Source organism: Delphinapterus leucas, chromosome 13 (assembly GCF_059928025.1).
Source record: "Delphinapterus leucas isolate spDelLeu-1000000601 "Yukka" chromosome 13, BTC_Dleu_Yukka2, whole genome shotgun sequence".
Lineage (NCBI taxonomy): Eukaryota > Metazoa > Chordata > Mammalia > Artiodactyla > Monodontidae > Delphinapterus > Delphinapterus leucas.
In genome coordinates this window covers 73,703,885-73,727,923 of record NC_143141.1, presented here as the reverse complement: position 1 = coordinate 73,727,923, position 24,039 = coordinate 73,703,885, and the positions used below count along the sequence as shown (strand labels likewise).

The 24,039-nt window shown below is 54.2% G+C and overlaps 1 protein-coding gene across 2 annotated transcripts in view; it reads left to right on the top strand.

Annotated features, from left to right (window-relative positions):
* Positions 1-23,094, top strand: part of KCNK3 (potassium two pore domain channel subfamily K member 3) — a 38,638-nt gene extending 15,544 nt beyond the window's left edge. For both annotated transcript variants that reach the window (XM_022574258.3, XM_089923374.1), the window contains one exon: positions 19,842-23,094. In XM_022574258.3, coding sequence (XP_022429966.1) covers positions 19,842-20,755 — 914 coding nt within the window. In that variant the 3' untranslated portion in view covers positions 20,756-23,094. The remainder of the gene's footprint in view (positions 1-19,841) is intronic.
* The last annotated feature ends 945 nt before the right edge of the window (positions 23,095-24,039 follow it).

Genomic DNA, 24,039 nt, shown 5'->3' with positions numbered 1-24,039 from the left:
AGCCACGCCTGTCTCCCAGGGTGAGTGACTCGCAGGCTGGGAGAGGCTCCTCTTCCTTTCATCCCTTGACCACCCCATAAGACCTGCCTCCACATTTTCAGCCTGGCTGGACTCTAATCCAGGCCGACTCTAATGAAGGGCAGCTGTCAGGCTGCTGGTGACCATTAAAAGGCTTGGCCTGGGGCAGGGGGTGGTGGGAAGTGCGACAAGGGCAGAACCACCCCTCCCCCAGCCCCTCCCCACCCCCACCCACCCACCCCCAGCAGCCTTCCAGAGAGCTTAGCTATGGAAAAGCACTGCCAAAAGTTAGCTCCAAAGCCCTCTCCTAGGGTACGGTGCAGCAGCTCAGGCTGGAGAAGAACGTCAGGGACGTATGGTGGAGGACGCTGAAAGGCAGGTTGAAAGTGTGAGCTTCTTTCCCTGTAGGCAATGGGGAGTCGTGGAAGTTTGTTTGTTTGTTGTTTTTTGGTTTTTTTTCCTTCCTGCTTTTGGTTTTTTTTTTTAACATCTTTTTTTTTTTTTAAACATCTTTATTGGGGTATAATTGCTTTACAATGGTGTGTTAGTTTCTGCTTTATAACAAAGTGAATCAGTTATACATATACATATGTTCCCATATCTCTTCTCTCTTGCGTCTCCCTCCCTCCCACCCTCCCTATCCCACCGCTCCAGGAGGTCACAAAGCACCGAGCCGATCTCCCTGTGCTATGCGGCTGCTTCCCACTAGCTATCTATCTTACGTTTGGTAGTGTATATATGTCCATGCCTCTCTCTCGCTTTGTCACAGCTCACCCTTCCTCCTCCCCATATCCTCAAGTCCATTCTCTAGTAGGTCTGTGTCTTTATTCCTGTCTTACCCCTAGGTTCTTCATGACATTTTTTTCTTAAATTCCATATATATGTGTTAGCATACGGTATTTGTCGTTCTCTTTCTGACTTATTTCACTCTGTATGACAGACTCTAGGTCTATCCACCTCATTACAAATAGCTCAATTTCGTTTCTTTTTATGGCTGAGTAATATTCCATTGTATATATGTGCCACATCTTCTTTAGAGCAGAGCAGTGACAAGTGCAGAGTGGAGCGTGATCTGGAAGTAGGCGTGAGGAAGATTAGGAAGTTACCGAGGATCGGCTCCCCAGGTCCAGACTGGAAAGGATGAGAGCCTAGGTGGTGGCTATAGGAACAGAAAGAAAGGGCAGGACTAGGAAAAGAGGAATGGCTGGGACTAGGTCCGGGGGGAGAAGAAGAGGGGAAGGCAAGGTGTTCAGCCTGGTTGACTGAGGAACTACTAGGAGTCAGGCAGTACAGAGAGGCCACATGGTGGGAGGGATGGGTTCCGGTGGCCCAGCCAGGCTTGCGTGCACACACTCCAGCCAGGTGACAGTGTGCAGTAGAGCTGGAGGCGAGGCCTTGGTGGCCTCCCTAGAACCAGAATCAGATCGCCCAGGCAGAATCTTGGTCCACTCTTAAAATCAGGGTGCAGGAGAAGGAAGCAGAGGCAGCAGGGGAGACTGCAAAGGACCCGTGGGAAGCAGGAGGGTCGGGTATCCAGTGAGGAAGAGGACCGGCCATCAGGGCTGAGCATGGCCAGAATATGAAGGAAAATGAGGATGCCAACAGCCAAGACCGCCATGTATGACTGTCCAGGTTATGGACTGTCCAAAAGAATCCAGCTGATGGGTGTGGGTTGCTGAAGTCCGGCCTGCTTACCAAGCCATGCACTCTGCCAGGGGCTGCATCCACCCAGACGGGGCCCGTTTCTTTTCTAATTGGTCCCAGAGTGCCATGTAGTTAAGGCAGCCCTGCCCACAGGGCACCGGGTCTGGTACTCAGGCAATTCCTGATGCTGTCGGGGAGAGTAGTCTTAGTGGGTGAAGCAGGGGCATCCTGATGGGTAAGGGGAGAAGCAACAGGGGCATGGTGGGCCTGCCTCCCTTCCTCCTTCCCTGTCTCCCTCCCTTCCCTTTTTTGAAGACTTGAGGCAAACAGTGAGAAGTTAGCAGAGGACAATTTAAAAATACCCTCAAATGGGGGGCCTCCAGGAGAAAGTTTAGGAAGAAAAGCCCAAGGCCGGGGCAGCATGTAGTTAGGGGTTCAGCCTTGGGAGGGGAGGCCTCACCACCTCTGAAATGGGAGTTGGAGGAAAAGAGCTAAGCTCTCAGAGAGAGCAGGAGAAGCAGTATGGGGAGAGCCTCGCTCTGCCAAGTGTTTGCTGTGTGACCTTGAGCAAGTCACTTAACTTCTCTGTGGCTCAGTTCCTGCATCTTTAAATAGGAATAATAGTAGTACCTACAGAATAGGGATGTTAGAGGAATAAAAGAGGAACATATATTAGCTCACTTAGAGCAGTGGCACATAGTAAGCACTATATAAAGCTCAGCTAAGACTGTTTTGAATTGGGGAGGAGGGAGCAGTGACAGTCATTGAATCATTTGAATAAAGTCAAGGGCAGAGAAAGCCCGCTCGCCCAGGTTCCACATGGGGGTGGACGGAGGAGAAGGCACAGCAGCACTGTAGCTGCTGGGGAGGGCTGGGTCCAGGGGACTCTGCGCAGCTTGCAGCTCTAGGCACCGCAGAAAGCAAGCTCGGGACACCCCTGCATGAATAGGCATCCTCTATAGGCCGTAGGAGCCAGGAAGTCATTCTCCAATTATACCCCAGCCCGGCCGGGCTCTCCTGCGGTTCTGGGCTGTGAACAACAGTGTTGATGGAGAACTTGCAAGGCTGGTGGAGTGGCAGAGCTAATTGAAAAGGTTGGGAAATCAGAGGTCAGAGGAGAAGTGACAAGCCCGGGGTGAGTCAGGCAGCTGGAGGCAGGCTTGGGGGATGAGTGTCTGCTTCCATGTCTCTGTGTAAAGGGCAGTGTCCCAAGGATGGGGACAGCTGCTTGTGTCTCCACTGAAGACAGCTGAGAAGCAGTGGCCTGAGCCTCATTTCATTCCACCTAAGGAGCATTTCCGACAGGGCCCAGGGTTGAGTGAAGTGTGCTTCCATGGAGAGGGGTGGAATCTTAGCCTCTCGGTTGGGTCCAGGCCTGTGTGGAGGAAGAGCTGTGTTTGGTGGCTTCTTTAGACCCCTGAGGGCCTGGACCTTGAAGGAACAGCGGGGAGTCCAGAGGCCAAGTCCTGTAGGGGGCTCCTCTCCTTTTATCGAAGGGCAGACTCTCCTGCTTCCTGGGTGTGTCCACCCTATAGCCCCCCTGGTTCTTGTACTCTCTGCCCTGGATGGTGGACAGGGTCATGCCAAGAGGCCACGGTGGGGGACATGCGGGGTATTGGAGTGAGCGTGTGTGTGTGTGCGTGTGCGTGTGTGTGCACGCATGCATGTGTGAGTGGTAGGGGTGAGGACACCATGTCTACAGGCTGGCTCAGAGGGAGAGAAGGTCCTGGCAGCTGGCTTCAGGCTGAAGTCCCTGTTGCCTGGAGTCCCTCTCCTCCTGGGCACTGTGCCAACCTACACCATCTGAGCTCCTGAGCCCTGGGCAGGGTGTTGAGCCTAAGAAAAACCTCCTTCACATCTCCTGGCATCTACTCCCAAATTCCCTGCCAGCCCAGAGCTGTCTGGGCCACCAGCCATGACCAGCAAGGAGAGTGGGAAGCAGGTGATGGAGACAGAGCCCACGGGGGCCACGCTGCCAAAGCCCAAGGCCTCCCTGCCAAACCCAACCCATGCATCCAGACCAGCTTCATGCATCCGCTGGGAATCCACCACAGACACCGGGCAAGGTGGGCCAGTGGGAGAGGCGCCCACCTCCACGCAAAACCTAATACCTGGCAGAGAATGGCAGGGGCAGAAGAAGGTACCGTTCTTCCAACAGAGAGACAGGGGAGGGTGCCCCAAAAGAGGCAGCCCTGGAGACAGAAGAGAGGAGGGAGGGAACTCCAGGCAGCCCAGCAACATGAGGAAGTGCTCAGAGGTGAGGCGCGGAGGGGACTGGAAGTGTTGGGGGAGCCAGGAGAGAGCAGGCCAGGTTGGGGGTGCATTAGGTTGTGCACAGCCTACGTGCTGGGCCAGGAAACCCCTAGAATGTATTGTGTGCATTTGGGGAACTAAGGAAGGCTTCTGAGTGGTAGGTGGCAGCTCAGAGCTGTGCTTTAAAACATAATGTTAACAACAGCTCCCACCTCCTGAGACCTTCCACATGCCAGGCCTTGTACTAGGTACTTTGCACACTGTATTTCTAACCCCAAAGTCACCCAGCTACCTAATAAGAGAGGGGATCAGAGAGGCAGTGTGGGTTATGGGAGAAGCAGCAGGCCTGCGATCAGGAGGCCTGGGTACCAGGTCCAACTCCGGGTGAGACACCAACCTTTCCAGGTTTCAATGTCCCCAGCCATCGGATGGAGACCATCCCTGCCCAGGGGCCACATAGGGCTGCTGCGTGGATTCAACAGGAATGCCCCTAAACACTATAGTGTGCAGTGCCCTTATGGGTCTCCCCAGACTCATCCAGGGCCCTCCTGCTGCGCTGCTCACTCTGCCAGACACACCTGGAACACAGTGCTTGGGAGCCTGGCTTCTCCTTCTGGAGCGGCTGGAGCTTAGCCAGGGTACCGTGCCCCCTTGGACCTGTGTGAGTAAAAGGGGACTTCTGAAAGGAAACAGCACCACTTAGCTGGTGTCAAAGACCCGCAGTCAGAAGCCCAGGCCTCTCTCTCCATCTCTCTCAGGCCACACCATCCCTGTCTCTGCTGTTCCTGTTCACTCTGGCTTCTCTTCCCCAATAACCCCGACTTGCATGTGGCTTTGGTTCACCCTGGTCTCAGTTAGGACCCAATTCTTTGTAACCCTGCAGCTCAGCTCCCCAAAACTACCCAGCCACTCAGCCCTCATCACAACCCCTGGAAGAGACAACCTGACTGGTCCACCCAGCTGATAGTTCGGGTCCTCTTAGATCAGGTATGCATCCCTAGTCCAATCCGTAGTGCAGGGCCACATGGTACAAAGGTGCTACCTGGGCCCATCCTTAACTAGGGTTGTTGCAGGACAGCTCCGAAGAGGCAGGAAGGGGGTAGCCACACCAGACATGTCCACCGCAGACAGCCTCCCTGGGGGCCCTGGGCCCCTGCCCTCCAGCTCTCCTCTCCTCTCCTCACCTCCTGCTCTGTCTGGCTCCGGACCTGACTGATGCATCCAGGAATCTCTAAAGAGAACCTCCAGGGAGCTGTTCCCTGGGACAGAAAGGACTGGCCTTTCAACTTCTGGGTTCATTAGGCTGGCGGAAAGCAGGGGAGGGGCTCAGAAGAAAGGGCCTTTGGCAGGATGCCATCAGGATGGATGCAGAGCCCTAAGCCTCTAAGACCCAGATCCTACCCTGAGGGGCTTCTGGTGGTCTTAGGATGATGACCAGCGGGACACATTTTCCATGTTCTATTCTCAAAGTGAAGGGTCCCAGGGACACCTGAAAGTGCCTGGACTTTGAAGGCGAAAAGATCTAGGTTGAATCCCAGCTTTTCCAATTTTTATCTGCATGACCTTGGACAGGTAGTATTTAACCTGAGCCTTAGTTTCCTCATCAAAATGGAGTTAATAATGCCCACCTTGAAAATCAGGGTGAGAGTTGGAGAAGATTGCTGCAAGGGTGGCTGAGTTCCTGATACCGTTCCAGTTATTAGTAGGTGCACTAGGAACAGCGAAGGCACAGGCTCTGTTCTGGCCTGTGACTGTCCCTTCTTTCTCTCCCCTTCCTTCCTCTTACACTCCATCCCCTCCCGGTCCCCACCTGCCACCCCAGACCCAGCTACACAGAGGGGAGGCCAGGAGGCGAGTCCCCACTCAGGGGACCAGACCTGGACCCTGACTGTCTCTCAAAAGCCTTGTCCAGGGCCCAGCCCCACCCCGCGCCAGCCGCCCCCAACCTTCACTCTGCACAGGCAGACTTGACTAAAAGCAGGTTTGCTCACAGAGGCATCACTGTGCATAAGGAGGTGGGTAAATATGCCAGGCAGCGTCTGCCAAGAGGCCAAGTGAGTGGCAGAGATGGATGCTGTGTGCAGAGCTGAGAGAAGGGGATGCTTGTGGCCCAGAACAGGAAGAAGGCTTCCTGAGAGAAGGCAATGGGGATGGGGTGGGAACACAGCAGCCAGCAACGCATCACCAGAGGCTGTGAGTGTTTTAAAAAGGAAGGCAGGGGGGACTTCCCTGGTGGCACAGTTGTTGAGAGTCCGTCTGCCGATGCAGGGGACGCGGGTTTGTGCCCCGGTCCGGGAAGATCCCACATGCCGCGGAGCGGCTGGGCCCGTGAGCCATGACCACTGAGCCTGCGCGTCCGGAGCCTGTGCTTCACAGCAGGAGAGGCCACAACAGTGAGAGGCCCGCGTACCACAAAAAAAAAAAGTAAATGGTAGAAGATGAAGGAGGAGGAGGAGGAGGAGGAAGAAAAGAAGAGGAGACGGAAAAGGAAGAGGAAGGAGAAGGAGGAGAAGAAGATGAAAGAGGAGGAGAAGGAGGAAGTAGGAAGAGAGAGAGAGTACAGCCTCAGACACTGACCTTGATCCAATTTCTAGTGACAGGCAGGGCCAGGCAGCTCTGTGCAGCAGCCAGGGGTTCACACCACCCTGAGCAATGCTTCCCCATATCCAGGGGCACCTTCAGAGGCCCTGCTCCCGGCCACAGGAGCACTGGCCACATTGCCGCGCCTTCTGACTCCTGGCTTCCGGGTGCCTGCAGTCCCACCATCGCAGAAGGGCCCCTTTGACATAGACTCCCCACATCCCGCGATAACTCTTCACTTCAGAGACAGTCTTCTCTCACCTGCCCGCTGGCTTGTCTCTGTTCCCAGAGGGCAAGACTGAGCCAGCCCCGTCTTCGCATCCTCTCCCAGCGCTCAGCTTGGTGCCTGGCACAAAGTAGTAGGTGCTTAAGAAATATCTGTTCAATTAATCAATCAAGGGCAGCTAAGAGGGAATAAAGCCATTTTTGCTTTGGTGATTTTCCAGCTGATTTTTCGAGACCAGCCAAGTGCTGCAGCCTCCCTGGGGCCCCTCCTGCCCACTCAGCCTCCCCAGATGCCCCCCGTTAGCTGTTTCCAGGGCTGACTCTGAGCTCTCCCACCACCTCCTGCCTGGCTGGAGCCAGTGGAGGGCGTCTTCTGGGGAGACCCAGCACACTCTTGGGTCTGGCCTCTTGGGAGAAGGGCTGGAAAGAGGAAGCATCACAGCTGGGGAAAGCACGTGCTTGACAGGGGACAAGCTGCCATTACTTTTCCAGAACGACCTTAAGAAGAGCAATTCATGAAGGTCCCACTTAGATGGGCCATGGACCCAGATCCCTGACCCCAGCCCAGAGACCCCGGAAGCCACTGGGATGTGGAAGAAAGAGAGCAGGACTCACCCTGGCTCTGCCACACACCTGTGTGGCCTTGTCACCCAGCCACTCAGCTCAGTCTCCTCGGCTCAAAACCAAGGCACCTGCCTTCCAGATGCAGCATCTAATCAACTAATACGGGTTAGGCTGCACGAGGCAGCAGGTCTGAATCTGTACCCTGACTCAGCCACTCACTGGCTGTGGGGTCTTGAATGAGTTAGGGAAACTTTCTGTGCCTCGGTTTTCTCATAGGCAAAGTGGGGATAATATCTACCCCATAAAGTTTTTGTGAAGATTAAATGAAATAATGTAAAGCACTGAGTACAGTCCCTGGTGCACAGATGCTCCACAAATGTGAGCTTTATGATCTACTACTATTACTACTGCTGCTACTACATCACCACTATCACCATTACCATTAGCTCTACTGGGTGACAGGCACTGAGCTCCTGAGAAATACAAGACGCCATCCCTGTCCTCAGAGTCCAGAAGGAGACTGAGAGGACAAAATTAGACGAAAAGGAGGAGGAGGTGGAAGAGGAACAGGCAGATGAGGGAAGGAAAAGGAAAGAAGGAAGAAGGAAAGAGGAAGAAAGAAGGAAGAAGGAAGCAGCTAAAGAAGCAAAAAGGAGTAAAAGCTCAAAGGCTCCAGAGACTGGTCCCTAGGGCTAGATGGGGGCGGGGCTAGGGGCCCCTTTAGCGCTCAGCAGTCAGAAGGGAGAACCTGGGGACCAACAAGACTTCAGGCAGGGACGTGCGGCCATCTCCTGCTTGACTCTCTGTGGCCTCCTGTGCTGGGAGGCTGTGTGGGGGGTGAGGTGGGAGGACAATTTTGTCTCTGAAGAGTCAGCTCTGGCTGCCCCTCTACTTCAGCGGGACCAGCCCATCTCCAACCCTCCCCCTTCCCATGACAGCCCAAGGGTTCTCACCCTATGCACAGCCTCTGCTCAGTGCTGACTAGGACAGCTCTGCAAAGGGCCCCAGCATCTGTGGGCCTAACATGCACCTGGAGGCTCAGGGCCATTGCTTTGGGGACCCAACTGTCCCACCGAGATGACTGCTTTCTTCATTGTTTGTAGGGGAGGGAACGTGACCCCTCTGTAAGCCCAGAATCCTAGAATGTCACAGGACCTCAAGAACATCTCCTCCACCTCCCAGAAGAGGAACCCCAAGCCCAGAGAAGGGCAGGGTCTTACCTGTGACCATACAGCGGCACAGCTGGAAGCAGACCCCCGGTCTTCTGACTTCCATCCGGCCCTGGAGAGTCCTGAGGCGACCAAGTACAATGGAAAGAGAAGAGCCTTTGAATTTCAAGTTTGATTCTAACATTTATAGCCTGAGATAAAACACTTTACCTCACTGAGCCTCAGTTTCCACACCCGTAAAATAGAAAATAATAATAGTAAATACCTCCTCTAGAGATTGCTGTTCGAGCTCAAACAATAGAATGTATAGAAGCTGCTTTGTAAATGACAAAGGGCTGCTTAAGTGCAACACAGAAATAGTTATTATTCTAGAACTTAGAGCACTACGTATATTAAGGACTCAAAAAACGTCTGCTGGTTGAATGGATGAATGTTTGTGGACTGGTGAGTGATGAACAAAGGGCTCCAGGAGCACTGATTTGTTTAGGTGGGTGGGATCAAGGAAGGCTTTGCAGAGCTGGTGACTTGTGAAATGGAATTTGATGGAGGAGTAGAAGCCCATCAGGGACAAAAAAAGAGCATGAACAGTGTTCAGAAATGGGAAAATGCAGCCATGCCTCCAAAGAGCTGTGGATACCAATTCCACGTGCAGGTTTGGGCTCCAGACCCTGCTCAGAACTCACCCCTATCCTCAGGGCCTGTGTGTGGTATGGGGAACAGGGGGAGCTAGCAATTTATTAAATCCTAAAATATAACTTGTCTGAGAAGAAATAACCTTCTAATCTAACTTCCCATTTGATAGGTAAGAAAACAGAGGCTCAGGAGCTGACATGCCTTAACAAAGACCCTACAGCAGGCTCAGCAAACTAGAGCCTGTGAGCGAAATTGGCCCACCGCCTGCTTTTGTAAATAAAGTTTTTTTGGAACATAGCCATGCCCATTCATTTACATATTGTCTATGGCTGCTTTCTTGAGACAATGGCAGAGCTGAGTGGTTGCAGGAGACCATAAGGTCTGTCAAGCCTAAAATATTTGCTATCTGGCCATTTACAGGAAAAAGTTCAACAAGTCCTGTCCTACAGCAAGGTAGTGGCAGAAGGAGGATGGGAGCCAGGCCCCCGACTCCTGGTTGGGTGTTCTTTAACTCCGTGCGTGCGTACCCTGCCCTCTGGGGTCCACCTCGCCGCATGTAACACTGCCTGCAGGATGCGATTTCAGGCAGCCAGGCTCTGGGCAGGCTCAGCTCCAGGACACACGGTGCAGCCAACAGGGAACACCCAGGCTGGCCACTGTTGCCCCCATGACCCAGCAAGGCTTCCTGTTGGGAGCAGTTCAGTCCCTTTTGGGGGGAGTCTGACAAGGAGATGCCAACATGTGCCTGCTTCTCCTCCGTGGGCAAAACAGGAAGAGCCAGAGAGTGTAAGTGTAGGACTCAGGCCAGCCAGATGCCAGACCTACAGACACAGCCTTTCAAGAAGCACAAGGGTGGGGGTAGGGGGACTGGCACCCCAGCCATCTGCTGAGGTGGCCAAGTCCACTTTCAATTGTGCTGTAGAATTCCTTTCTCAATGCCAGACTGTCCCTGGTGGATTCATTTAATTAAAACCCCACCAGATCCAATCTGTTACAAGTTCTAAGCTCACACATGTTCTATCCAGCTAGTCATAGGATACAGACAGGCCACAGGCCTGGGCCATGGCCACCTGCTGCAGTGGCTGGGCTACAACAGACCTCACAGCCCCCAGGTCAGTACCCTCCCGGGTTCACCCAGTGAAGCTGCCCTGTGTTGTGTGAGACACTGCCCGTTCTGGGCCTCGTGCTCTGTCCATCCTCCCTGGCTCCATCCCATTCAACCCTCAGGCTCATCCTTGATGACTCCTTTCCTTGATTCACTCATTCAGCAGAGATTTATTACATGCCAGTTACGTGCCGAGCACTCCTAAGAGTGAGGAATCTGGTAGTAACAAAAGAGACAAAAATCTCTGCCCTCGTGGGCCTTACAGTTTAAATCCACAAACACGAGAGCATCTCACACACTGTATCTACGCTTTCCCTTCTCCCCTCTCCTTTCCTTTCCTCCTCTTTCCTCCCTTCCTCCCCTCCCCCCTCCCCTGCTGAACCTACTTTAGGCCTGAGCACTTGACAATGGGACCATGCAGAGGCCTCCCGATGCATCCTCCTGCCTGGCATCTCCCACTGCCATCCCCACCCCTACACATAGGGATGCCAGGAAAATCCATCTCCATACCTCTCTGGCGTGTACCTCCCCTGCTCAGAAGCTGTCAATGGTTCCTCACTGTCTTCAAGTTAAGATTTGGATTCCTGCAGCTCCCCTTCCACGCTCTTCCCATTTTAGCCCTTGCTCACCATACCAGCCTTCACTACCTTCTGCTCCAAATAACCCGGGACTTTTGTTGTTAGGTTTATAATATTCATATTAGGTTTATTCCTATTCCTATAGGTTTAAACCTATTCATAAATAGGTTTATAATATTTATAATTCATTTCTTTATACTTAGTAATAGATTTTTGTAGAAAATATAAAATCTATAAAAGAAAATTAAAAGTAATCATGAGCCCATGATTCAAAGATAAACTCTTAGGAAGTTTTTAGTATATTTCCTTCCAGCTTCTCTTTCTATGTGTGTGTATGTGTGTGTGTATAGCTGCATTTTTCATATTTGTATATTTACTGTGGGATCCCATTATACATAAAGGGTTGTATCCTACCATTTGTATTTAACCTTCGATGGTGGTTTTCTATGCAATTAAGAGACTCATAAGAACAGCACTTTAATGGCTACACTATATTCCCCCACATAAATATACCTTAATATGTTTAACCAAACCCTATTGGCGAACATTTGGACTGTTTGCAATTTTTCACAATGAAAATGCTGCTATAAACATCCTTGTTCATAAATCTTTGTTCCGATCTCTGGTTATTTTCCCAGGAGAGATTCCTAGAAGTGGCAATGCAGGGTCACGGGCAGACACATTTTCAAGGCTCTTAAGGCATATCGTGTAGCTGCCTTCCTGAGAGAGTCTGCCCGTCCCCCTCCGCCCCTCATTTGTGAGCATGCCTGTTGGCCTCGGGTTAATTTTCTCTGCCCCTAACATGCCACGTGTCTTCCTAGCATTGTGTCTTTGTTTCAACAGCTCCCCTCCGTCAGAACCCTGCATTTCCCACCCATTCTTTAGAGCTCAGGGCAAATACCACCTCCTCCACATATTCAAACTGAAGTTCTCCACCACTAGCCCTCCCTCAGGTGCTGTCTTAAATTCTTCCTAAAACATTTCCTACCTTTGCCTAGCATCTTAATAATTTGTGTAATAGCAACCTCTTCTTTGGGCAGGGCATTGAAGTTTTCAAAGTGCTTCCACTGAGATGTTTCATCTGATTCCCTTTCACATGGAAAGTGTTTTGTGGTCAAGGACTGTGGTTTGATCATCTGGGTTTACCTCCCCTGGCCCCATCACCCACCTCAAGTCTAGCCCAACCTCAAGCTAGCCCTTAATTTACTGGAAGTTTACGACAGCCTTCACTATTCCTAGTCCTACCAGAACAGACTTCAGAGGGCTCCGCTCTGCAGCGAGGACTGAGCTAGAGCAGAACGCCCTGGATTTCAGTCCTGGCTCTATCCCTGCCCCTCTCTGGGCTTCAGTTTACCCATCTATAAAATGAACGAGTTGAACTACATAGTCTCCCATACTCCAGGATAGATGGCTCCCGCGGCCCCTGGCCCCAGGCACCCAGAGCAGCCCTGGGGTGCCTGCGAGGGCCCCTGTGCAAAGCCAGCCTCTGGGATAGGCCAGAGGGAGCTGGCCAGGGAGGCAGGCCTGGCTCCAGGCCAGGCTGTGTCTGCAAACACTGACCTTGGCTGCCGCGGGGATTTTCCATGACACCAGCACCACCCCCCTCAGCTCCCCCTAATCCCATGTGGGCCTGGGGAGGGCAGAGGAGGGGGGCTGTCCTACATCAGAGAACCCTGAACCAGAGTCATAGGGGCACCTGCGGATGGAAGAGAGCTAAAAGAGAGACAGAGGAGAGGGCAGTGGGCCGCCACGTGGGAAGCTGGGGAGGAAGGCAGGGGGAGGGGGACGACCATGGTGGGGAGTGGGGACAAGAGCTGGAAGAGGAGCCAGGAGGATGGGAAGAGAGGATCTGGAGAGGGGCAGGGCCGGGGGGGGGGCGGTGCTGTGCCTCTGAGCTGTCCTTCCCAGGCGCTCTGGCCTGGAGGGGGACAAACTCCAGACCCAGTTCTGCACACTGGTCCCTCCTGCCAACCCAGGTCCTTGAGGCCCCAGTGGTTTCCCAGGCCTAGCTCAGGCCTTGGCCAGGGCCAGGGACAGCAAGGGATTCCTCCTGGGCCCTAAGGCTGATTTCATTTTGCAGAGTCCTGGGGGCCACAGGGAGGGCAGGAGCTATGAGTCACAAAGGGCCCTCCTCTTATTCCCCACCCCCCCACCCCACTCCTCCTGCCGCCGACTGCTGGGTGTCTAGGGGAGGTTTCTCTCATCCACATCTCATACTTCTGGGCTGTCTGGGCTGAACAGCGTTATCTGAGCAGCTGCACCCACCCGGCCTTGTGCCGGACACAGGGGACTTGCAGGCCCTCCGGGGGCTCAGAGCCCTGCAGAGCTCCTCTGCACAAATCCAGGCCTGAGAGCAAGGCAGAGGGAGGGGTCCCTCCACCTTTGGGGAGGCGCTCCAAGGTTCTTGGAAAAGGCAAGGTCTGAGCTGGATCCTGCAGGATGGAAGGAGAGGGCCTGCGCTCCCCTCCCCATCTCCACCAAGCTGGGCGCCTCTTTCTTCCCTCCCTCCCAGGGCCTGGGCCAGCTTCCTTCCGCCTCATCTCCTTTAACACACCAATTAGGTCCCTGCGGAGCCTCCGGTTCTACTTCCTGGCTTCTCACTGCTGCCACCTCCAGATCAAGGGGGCGGCTCCCTGTCTGTGCCTCAGGGTCCTCCGTGGACCTTTCTGAGGTGCCCTCTGCAGGCCCAGCAGGAGAGGTCAGCCTCCTTTGGGGGTGCCTATGTCTCACAGCCAGTCCCCTGGAGCTGCCCTATCTCCCTCAAGCCCCCAGTCCTCTCCGGCTGCCCCACCAGACCCAGACAGCATGCTGAGGTCACACGCCCTCCCCAGGTGAAGCTTTGCATCAGCCCAGCTTCACCCAGAGTGCACAGCCTTTGGGTACCTCTGGCCACGGGTCACCTCATCCATCTTCTCTCAGGGCAAACATTAGCCCAGCCAGGGCCATATTTACATTAGATAACTAGGTCTGCGGGGGAAACCAAGAAACAGGTTGCAGCTAGGCATTGCCAAGGGCTGTGTGTTTCTAATCTACAGAAGGGCTGGGCCAACCAGAGACGGGACACCAGAGAATCTCAAAGTCAGAGACCCGGAAGAAGGACCTTAGAGTTCTTGTTGCTACAGAGGAGCGTTTCCCAAACTGTGCTCCAAGGAACACTTGTCCAGCAATATGCACTGTGAGAGAAGTGTTCCAAGGTCATACTAGCAGGAAAATTTAAGCACATTCTCCCAACTTCAACTGACCTTGCTCTTGAACACGTCTGTGGCTCTGATAAAGCCTCCACTTAAATCAAATGACAACAAATGCAGTTGAATTCAGCATTCCTGCAATTTCATTTAACCAAGCAACACTTTTCTCATCCAACAGTTATTAATAGTCCATGAAATTGGTATTCCAGGAAATGACCTTTGGGAAACACTGATCTCAGAATGTCAGTGCTGAAAGGAACTTTAAAGACCATCTAATTTTGATGTTCCCCAAAATATTCATACTAATGATTCATATTTATTGATCCCAACGTCCTAAGCATTTTAAGTCAACTAACTCATCAAATCCCCAGAGCCACTCTATGAGGTAAGTGCATCATTATTCCCATTTTACAGATGAGGAAACTGAGGCGCTTAGAAGATGAAGTAACCCGGCCAAAGCTGAAAGCTGTCTGACTCCAGAGTCTGCTCTCACCTATACCACTAAACTGCAGAGATCCCCGTGGAAAGCAGAAATATCCATTTTCAGTATTTCAAAAGCATAATAATAACAGTTCAGTCTCAGAATCAGTTATCCCATGCTAATCAGAAGTTCGGACTGGGAAATGAGCTCCTAATTAATTTTGATGGGAAAATAATTCATTTTTTCACAATTATCTATGCAGTGCCTATTCTAGGTAGTAGCTACACTATACTGATCAACATATTATGCTTCATATGTAAAATATTTAAAAATTTAGCCTGTATGAATGGGTGTGGGTGAACAAAAAAAACAAAAAAGGCATCCGTAGCAGGGGGAAAAGGTGGGAACCCTTTATCTTGTCCTGTCTTTCCATGTCGCAGATGAGGAAAATTGAGCCCCAGAGAGGAAAAGGGACTTGCCCAAGGCACAAGCTGGTTATGGTTAGGGCCAGGTCAGACCCCCAGATCTCCCGCTTCCTAGTCCCAAGCTCTTTCTTCCACCCAAGGCTGTGGTCAGCTTTCTAACTTTGTGGCCAGCTAGGCCAGGGGTAAGAGGTCAGGCACTCAAGCTGGCGGGTATGTGAGGTCAATGGGAACAGACAGCTGAGTCTAATCCAGCCAAGGCCCCGACCAAGGGCTCAGACTGATTATTTGTGCTTCGACTAGAAGGAAATAGTCCACAGAGAGAAAAAGTTCAGTAAGAGGGAGGGATGGCCCCCAACCCTCTGTATCTCCCTGGAAGACAGAGCTTTGGCCAGTTTCTGAGGCCCTTGGTGATATTGGGAGGAAAATAGAACTAAGGCCCCGGGGCTCCCATCCCACCTAATTTTTCCTACTGTCTCAAAATATTCATAATTAATATTTATGTCCAGCCATATAATTTTTAAATCTAGCTACTTGGCTTCCTCAGGTAAATTCTATGCTCCAGCCAGGTTTCTAGGCCATCTCCTAGCTGGGTTGCTCCCAAGCAGGGGCTGCTGGGCTCTGGTTGAATGAACAGGTCAACCTTGGTTATACTGAGCCATAGGGCAGAGGACAGAGCATTGAGTTTGGAATGAAATATCCCAGGTTATAGTCCTGGCTCTTCCATTCACTAGTTGTGTGATCTTGAGCAGGTCACTCTCCCTCTCTGGGCCTCTATCGCCTCATCTGTACAATATAAGGACTGGGCCATATGGTCAGTAAGGACCTTTCTGGCTCTGAGCATATGGTGGATTCAGGAAGGGTAGCTGGGAGAAGAGGGGACAGGAACAGCCCCAGTCAGCTCTCTGAGAGGCAGGGTCGAGAGTCTCAGGGTCAGGGCGTGAGTTCTGGCTGGTCAGTCCATCACGTATTAGGAGGGAGGATCCTCAGAGAATCAGCCCCGGAGCGTAGCCTCTGTGTATGTCAGCAACACACAAGGACAGGTGGAGCGCCTCATCCTGAGATGCGCAGGGCTGGACAGGAAGGAGAAAACGGGGACTCCCTTTGCCCCCTCTCCCTGGTAAAAACCAAGCCTGAGCACTGGGCAGGCAGCAGGCCTGCTGGCAGGCAGACAGGCCTTGCCAAACTCCCAGTTACTTCCCAGAAGTTCCAGGGCCCCCTGGGAGTGGCTCCACCCCAGCTGGCACCCCTCCAAGCTGGGTGCCCACGTCAGCAGGTCCTCCCAGCTCCCTCGCCCTTTCACCCAGTGACAATAGAACAGGCGAAGGGGCGGGGGCATGCTGACCCTAGGCGCGATGCTTGGAGAAGCATCTGAATGCCTTGGCATTGCACCCCTGTTGCCATTTCTGCCCCATCCAGCTCAGGGCAGTGGCTGAGGACGAGGCTCCAAATGGACTGCTCTCCTCTCGAGTCTCAGTTTCCCATCCTGATTGCCTTCCTGGGTGATAAATTGGCTCTGAGGCATCAGAATGAGCGATGAGTCAGAAAGTCTAGTGGCCTTGGCCAACTCACGAGGCTCCTCCAGCTTTCATTATTCCAACTATAAAGTGGAGATAGTCATAATAACGACCTTGCAGCAAGTTTTTGAGAATTAAAGTAAAAAATGTATCTGAAGGATAAGATCTGCAGCCTCAGCGTGTGGTAGGAAGTGAGGGTGGGCCCTGGAGGGCACCGGACCCCAAAGGTGGGGCAACACTGCACAGGACAGTGGCCGTGGCAGAGCATGAGACTTGGGGCCGGGGGGCTCTGTGGGCAGCCCACAGCGGGTAGTGAGGCTGCCAGGCCGGCAGGCACTGGGTTTTCCTAAAGGATGGTGGACTGGGGGGCAGCTACGGCTTATGAACAGACACAGGTGAGGTGCAATGGTGGTGAGAGGGGGTCCTTTTCCCTGACGCTGGGATGTAGTTGCCTGACCCCATCAGGGACTGCCTGCCACTCAGGACTGCACTTTCAGGCCGACTTTCCCCTGTGAGTCCCCTCACTGCTCCTTCTGTCGTGAACTCCACAGGTTCCAAAGTACTTTTACGTCCAGTCTCTCCTTTACTCCTTTTTTTTTTTTGGCTGCGCCATGCGGCTTGCAGGATCTTAGTTCCCAGACCAGGTATCAAACCTGTGGCCCTGGCATTGGAAGTGTGGAGTCCTAGCCACTGGACCGCCAGGGAATTCCCTCTCCTTTACTTCTGACAGCAGCTCTGGCAGTGGTGGCCGGGGTGGGGATTAACAGCTGTAGCTCAACCCCCCAGAGTGCAGAGCAGACAAGAGAGGTCCAAAGAGGGGAACGGATTTGCCCAATGTCACACAGCCAGCCTGTGGTCAAGCTGGGGCTGGTCCATGCCTCCCTCTCCCTGTTCAGCCGTGGCCACAGTGCTGTGCCCTCCCCCGCATCCTATGCTGTGCCGGCCTGGGGGACAGGGAAGGGCAGGATGACGAGCTGCTCTGACTCGGAGCCTGCCCAGCTGTCGAGGTGAGCTGTGGTCTGGCTGCTGTGGCCGAGCTGGCGGGCACAATCTGTTCTGACCCTGCTGGGGTGCAGACGGGCCAGGCATGGCAGCTCAAGAGCTCAGCTATCCAGGCCCCTGGCAAAGGGTGACACAGTCACCAGCTAGATGCCACGGTCAGGGAGCAGGGGAACCCATTCTAAGGGCGGCCCACAGCCTCACACACCCCGGCAGCAGTCCCCCGACCTCCCTGAGCTTTAAGATTCACATGGCTTTAGGCTGACAGAGATGCCAAGTTTACTGGAAATGAGCTGTCTGCCAGCCCAGGTGATCTCTTGGAAATGTGAGGGAAACCTGGCACTTCATTGTGAGCTGTTACTGAGCTGTTACTGAGCTCTTGATATGTACCAGACTCCATGCTAAGTGTTATGCACATTATCTCACTTATTTCTCCCCAAAAGTCCTGTGATGCAGGTGCTACTTATGAGCTCCATTTTACAGATGTGGAAACTAAGGCTCAGAGAGGTTTTCTTTTTTAGAAAACACACAGTCCATGGCAGAGTCAGGATTTGAATTCAGGTCCCATACCAAAGCAGACGGTATCCTGCCTTGCCATCAATTCAACAAACATATTTTGGGCATAGCCCATGGTCATGGCTGGCAGTGAGGTGGGGGGTAGGGAGGAACATGACAAAGTCCAGCAGTGCCCACCCCCACCCACCCCAAGCTAGTATTTAGCGTACATATGTATTTACAGTTGGGGGACCTGAGTGACAGAGTAGGGGATGGTGGTAGTACTGGCCCTGGACTTCAAAGCTGAACATTCTCAGCGCCACTCAAAGCAGGGATCACTTCCAGCTGTGAGCAACCCAGGATGGCTGCAGAGAAGAAGCAGCATTTTTAATTTTTTTGGTTTTTTAATTTTTAAAAATTTATTTTATTTTTGGCTGCATTGGGTCTTTGTTGCTGGGCGCAGGCTTTCTCTAGTTGCGGCGAGCAGGGGCTACTCTTCGTTCCAGTGCTCGGGCTTCTCGTTGCAGTGGCTTCTCTTGTTGCGGAGCACGGGCTCTAGGTGCTTGGGCTTCAGTAGTTGTGGCATGCGGGCTCAGCAGTGTGGCTCGTGGGCTCTAGAGCGCAGGCTCAGTAGTGGTGGCGCACAGGCTTAGCTGCTCCGCGGCATGTGGTATCTTCCTGGAACAGGGCTCAAACCCGTGGCCCCTGCATTGGCAGGCAGATTCTTAACCACTGTGCCACCAGGGAAGCACTCGGTTAAGTTCTGATAAGGCTTTAAAAGGTGGGAAAAATGGAAAGCATTACTTTATTATAATAATCCTGTTAATAAAAGTAATAAATATCTTAATAGCTCAGTGAAGGAAGCAGGGCCAGGACCAGCAGACATAATTTTACAAATGAGGAAACATGCTCAGAGAGGGGGAGTAATTTGCTCAAGGTCACACAGCCACTAGTGACAGGGCCAGACTTGTGCCTAGGGCTTCTGAGTTCCCATCTAGGGTCCTTTCCTCTCTAGGTCTCCAGGCAGAACTCTTGACTTAGGCCATGTGATGGTTGGCTCAGAGGGAGGCTTTGCCTCTGCCTGGCTCCTGGCTGGGTGAGGGCTGAGGGGCATGGTAGGGTGTGATAGGGTTGAGACTGTCTGACTGGTGATAGTAACACCTGGAAGGACAACCAGGGCCCTTGCTTTGACAAAGGCAATGCCGCATCCCCATGAGGAGAGACCCTACATTGGGGCCAGGCATAGAGGATGATCCCAGGGCCCCACAGAGGGTTTGATGAGGACTCTGGAGCACTGATTCATGGGGGGAGGGCACTGTCTCCTTTCTCCTCCTCTGACACGGGTGGGCCAGCTGCCTCTGGGAGACTGGTGGGCCCCAGGGGCGAACTACCCCCATAAGCTTTGGCTGGAAGCAAGGAAATCATCAAGGACCCCCAGGGTCCCTCCCTTCACACTGAATCACAGGATACAGGACTCATTCAGTCCAACCTCCACCCCTTATAGTCAAGGAAACTGAGGCCCAGAGAGGACAAGGAACAAGTCCAAAGCCCACAGACACTAAACTAGAATCCAGGTATCCCAACTGACTTGCCAGTACTGTTTCACGCTATCCACGCTGCCTCTAGATTAAGTTCCCAACAGCAGCACGAGTCAGCTCCTATTCTGGGTAGAGAAAATGGTCGGGTCTTTGAAGCCAAACAGACTCTAATTCAAACGCACGTTGCTCTGCCTCCAAACAGTGTGACCCTGGAAAAGTCACTTAACCCTCCCTGCTTCCTCTTTCCTTCCTACCTACCCCCTGGAGTGGTCATGATAGTAAATGAGAAATCATCAGCAAGGAACTAGCACAGTGCCTAGGGACAAGGATGCACCCAAAACTGTGAGTCGTCTTCTCTTCGGCCAAAGGAAAAAGAGGCCAGACTCTGCGAGGTTGGGGAAGGACAGGGGAGAGTAGGGGGAAGGGAGGCAGGTTTCTGGAAGGGCAGCCCCGTAGCACGTGTTTGATCTCCTCTTCCCCTTTTTCCCCCAGGCTACGGCCACGCAGCGCCCAGCACCGACGGCGGCAAGGTGTTCTGCATGTTCTACGCGCTGCTGGGCATCCCGCTCACACTGGTCATGTTCCAGAGCCTGGGCGAGCGCATCAACACCTTCGTCAAGTACCTGCTGCACCGCGCCAAGAGGGGGCTGGGCATGCGGCGCGCGGACGTGTCCATGGCCAACATGGTGCTCATCGGCTTCTTCTCGTGCATAAGCACGCTGTGCATCGGCGCCGCGGCCTTCTCCTACTACGAGCACTGGACCTTCTTCCAGGCCTACTACTACTGCTTCATCACGCTCACCACTATTGGCTTCGGCGACTACGTGGCGCTGCAGAAGGACCAGGCGCTGCAGACGCAGCCGCAGTACGTGGCCTTCAGCTTCGTCTACATCCTCACGGGCCTCACGGTCATCGGCGCCTTCCTCAACCTCGTGGTGCTGCGCTTCATGACCATGAACGCCGAGGACGAGAAGCGCGACGCCGAGCACCGCGCGCTGCTCACGCGCAACGGGCAGGCGGGCGGCGGCGCCGGCGGCGCGGGAGGCAGCGCGCACACCACGGACACCGCCTCGTCCACGGCTGCGGCAGGTGGCGGCGGCGGCGGCTTCCGCAACGTCTACGCCGAGGTGCTGCACTTCCAGTCCATGTGCTCGTGCCTCTGGTACAAGAGCCGCGAGAAGCTGCAGTACTCCATCCCCATGATCATCCCGCGGGACCTCTCCACGTCCGACACGTGCGTCGAGCAGAGCCACTCGTCCCCGGGAGGGGGCGGCCGCTACAGCGACACGCCCTCGCACCGCTGCCTCTGCAGCGGGGCGCAGCGCTCCGCCATCAGCTCCGTGTCCACGGGCCTGCACAGCCTGTCCACCTTCCGCAGCCTCATGAAGCGCAGGAGCTCCGTGTGAACGCCTTGCGGGGCCTGGAGCACCTGGGAGCGAGGGCGGGGCGGGGGGCTCCTGCCCGGAGGAGCAGCGGGGTCGGCGAAGAGGCCGCCCCAGCTGCCTTTGGCGCCCCTACACCCCTTACCACCCTCCCCCTCGCCCCCCATCTCCGACTGTGCCTGCTTGCACCAGCCGGCAGGAGCCGGGGCTCTGAGGACCCCTGGAGCCCGCATCTGCGCCCTGCAAATTCCGAGAAATGTGAAACTTTGGGGGGGGGGGGTCGGGGAGGGAAGGCAGAAGCTGGGAGCCTCCGATCCCTTTGGAAAAATAAGGAGCTCCCCAGTTCGCAGAGGCCCTGCTGGTAACCAGACCATCACCCCTCCCCCTGTCCCTTACAGAGGGAACTTCGTGTTCCCTGTAAGTTTGCATCTCTATTTATACCTCTGTCCTGCCAGGTCTCCCACGTTCCCTTGGCTCCAAAAGTCAGGGTGTCTTTGTCGAGGTCACCCCACTCAGTCCCACTCCCCTTCCTCATCCCCAGCTGTGTCTCCCAGTCTCCCACTACCTTTTGTGTTGTTTTGCATGGCTTTGCAGTTATGGAGGAAATGGAAACCCAGCAGTCCCTAAAGCTAGTCCCCAGAGGGCAGGCAGATGGAAGCAAGGACAGGCAGGCTGCAGAAGGGGTGGAGAAGGGAAGGGGGAGGCAGGGGTCCAACAGTCTGCAGGGTGGTCCCCTTGGTAGGTGAGAGCTAACTGGCCTCCAGTCACATCCTCATGTGGGGCCAGAGGGAGTCCAGCCTTCCAGACGCTGCCCTTGAAATCAAACAGAAAACTTCCTCCTTGCCATCACTGGCCACTGCTGCTAATAACCGACTCTTAGATCCGTGAAATGAGTTTGAAAACCCTGTCCTGACTACCCATTCGTTTGATTCTCACCACACCCCAGTTAGGTCACCAGGGCAGGAGTTGTCATCCCCATTTTACAGATGACACTGAGACCCAGACAGGTGACATGACTTGCCCAAGGTGACACAGGTAGCAAAAGGCAGAGTGGAGCAAGAGCCCAGGCTGTTTGCTCTGAGCCTAAGTGCTCTTTCTTTCGACTCCTCTTCCCGCTCTTTGAAAGCAAAGTTCCCAGCCTGCACACCCTGGCATTGTGTGGGCAACTGGGCCTTAGACCAGAACCAGAGCCCAGGACTGAGCCAGGGCTGGGCTCAGCCGCTCCTCTGCTTGGCCACGAGGCAGGGCTCTCAGTGGGCTGCTGAAGCAGGGTAGGACCAGTCAGTCAATGAACTTCCTACTTACAAACAGGGGAGTCCTTAGGGCCAGATAAACAGAGCTGGGGCTGACAGCAGAAAGGCCAGGAGCTGGAGCTCTAGGAGTTGGGGAATTGGGCAGAGCAGCCTAGAGACCTGGCAGGCATATCCTCCTGGGACGTGAACCCTGACCCCACAACCAGTGTTGGTGCCTGTGTCCCAAGTAGCTAGAGATAAGCCATAGCTGCAGCAAGGAACGCTCCTCCCAGGTGTACCCCCTGCCTACCCCACCTGCAACCCAGAAGCCCAGGTACAGAGCAGCAGTTGGAGGTGAGACCCTGGGCTTCACTGTCAGGGCCCAGAGCTAGAGCTGGGACCATGACTCAGACAGCATCAAGGGATGGGTGAGGGGCCTCTCCCCCTCCAGCTGCCCCCTCTTACTGTTCCCGTGTCGGCTCCTTAACACTGCTGAGCGAGGCCAGCCCTGGCATTCAGGGAAGCTGTAGTGGAGGCCCCCAGCGTGATCAGCCTCAGCCCCACCCTGACCCTGCGCTCCGGCCTCTGGGCACCACTGGGAGGGAAGTCTGGCCTGGCCTGTGTGTGAATGCCATCTCAGTGTAGAGCATCCTGGCTGCCCAGGCGCCGCAGAGAGCAGGGCCCAGGACCCGGGGCTGCCCTCTGTGTTTATGTTGGGGTGCCTCTGTCCGGTGTGCGACCCTGCCCTCGAGGGGTCCTGTCCCGTCAGTCCCAAGGGAGCCATGACCAAAGTTGTAGGGAGATGGTGGGGAGGGAGGCCGAATGGCCCTCGCAGAGCACGGCAGACTGCTCGGTCTCCGGCCAGGTCTTTCCTAGGGAACTGGAAGGCCGGTGTTGCTTCTCCCTCACCCCCTCCCACTGAAGGCAGCCTTTCTGCTTCCCCAATGCCTTATGCCTGGGCACACTGCCACAGAATATGCAATACGTGTGGGTGACATGCCCCTGCGCCCACACCCTCACCCCGGGCAGCCCCTGGACCCCACAGGCCGCAGCTGCCACGGCCTCCCTTCAGCCCCTCCTGCCTATCTGTCTTCACACTGAGAATGGCGCCTAATAAATGCTGTCCATGGAGACCAGGGTCAGGCTCAGCTGCCTCTGTCATCGCGTACCCTTGGCACTGCCAGGGAGTGGCCACTCCCCCTCTGGGGTCTGAGGACACACCCAGCAGACACAGCTCAGGGGTGAGATACATTGCGGGCACCTCTCTTCCAGGTACATTTTCCTCTGGGTGTGGAGGGACAACACAGCCTGGAACTGGGCCCCAGAGCCCAGGATAGACCCGGAAGCAGATGCATCCTGAAGAGGTGCCAGCGCCTGGAATCAGCTAGCCAGTGGCTTCCAGATGTCACTGAGCACAATCCACAGTGGCCTTTGACACCACAACCCATGCCTATCTCCCCGTCTGTCTTTCTTTCATGAAACAATACCTAACCCCTACTACAGCCAATGCATTCTAATACTTTCTATTCTAGTTCACGTTATAAAATGCTGGTCACAACCCACTAAATTGATTTCTCTCCCCACTAATGGTTTGCTCCCTGCAGATTGAAATACACTAGAGAAATAAAGGCAGTGTGGGTAAGGCTGCTTTATCCCAGTCCTCCCACCCACCCACATAGGTCAGTTGAAAAATACAGAGAGAGACTGGGGATCCAGGGATCAAAGAAAGAAGTGGTGGCACCTGCAGGAGGCAGGACACGGCCAAGCCTTGTGTGACGGTGCTCCTGGCTGCTCCTTGCAGCTGCAGGCAGGCCCCTGGGACACACTGATTGGCCTTCGGCCCTTGGGGTGGCCACGGCACAACCGGCCCTGAGCTCCCCTTGGCTCACCGCACCCAAGACCACCTCATCAAAAGCCAGGGCTTCCTGCCCACGGCCTATCTGCCTCTGTCTTTCTTAGAAGAGCTGAGTTAAACGATGTCATTTTTGAGGTCAGCCGTGGCCAGTCCAGTATCGCTTTGGCTTTCCTAAGCAGTTCCTACAGGACATAAACTTGCTGGCACTTGTCCTCCTTTCT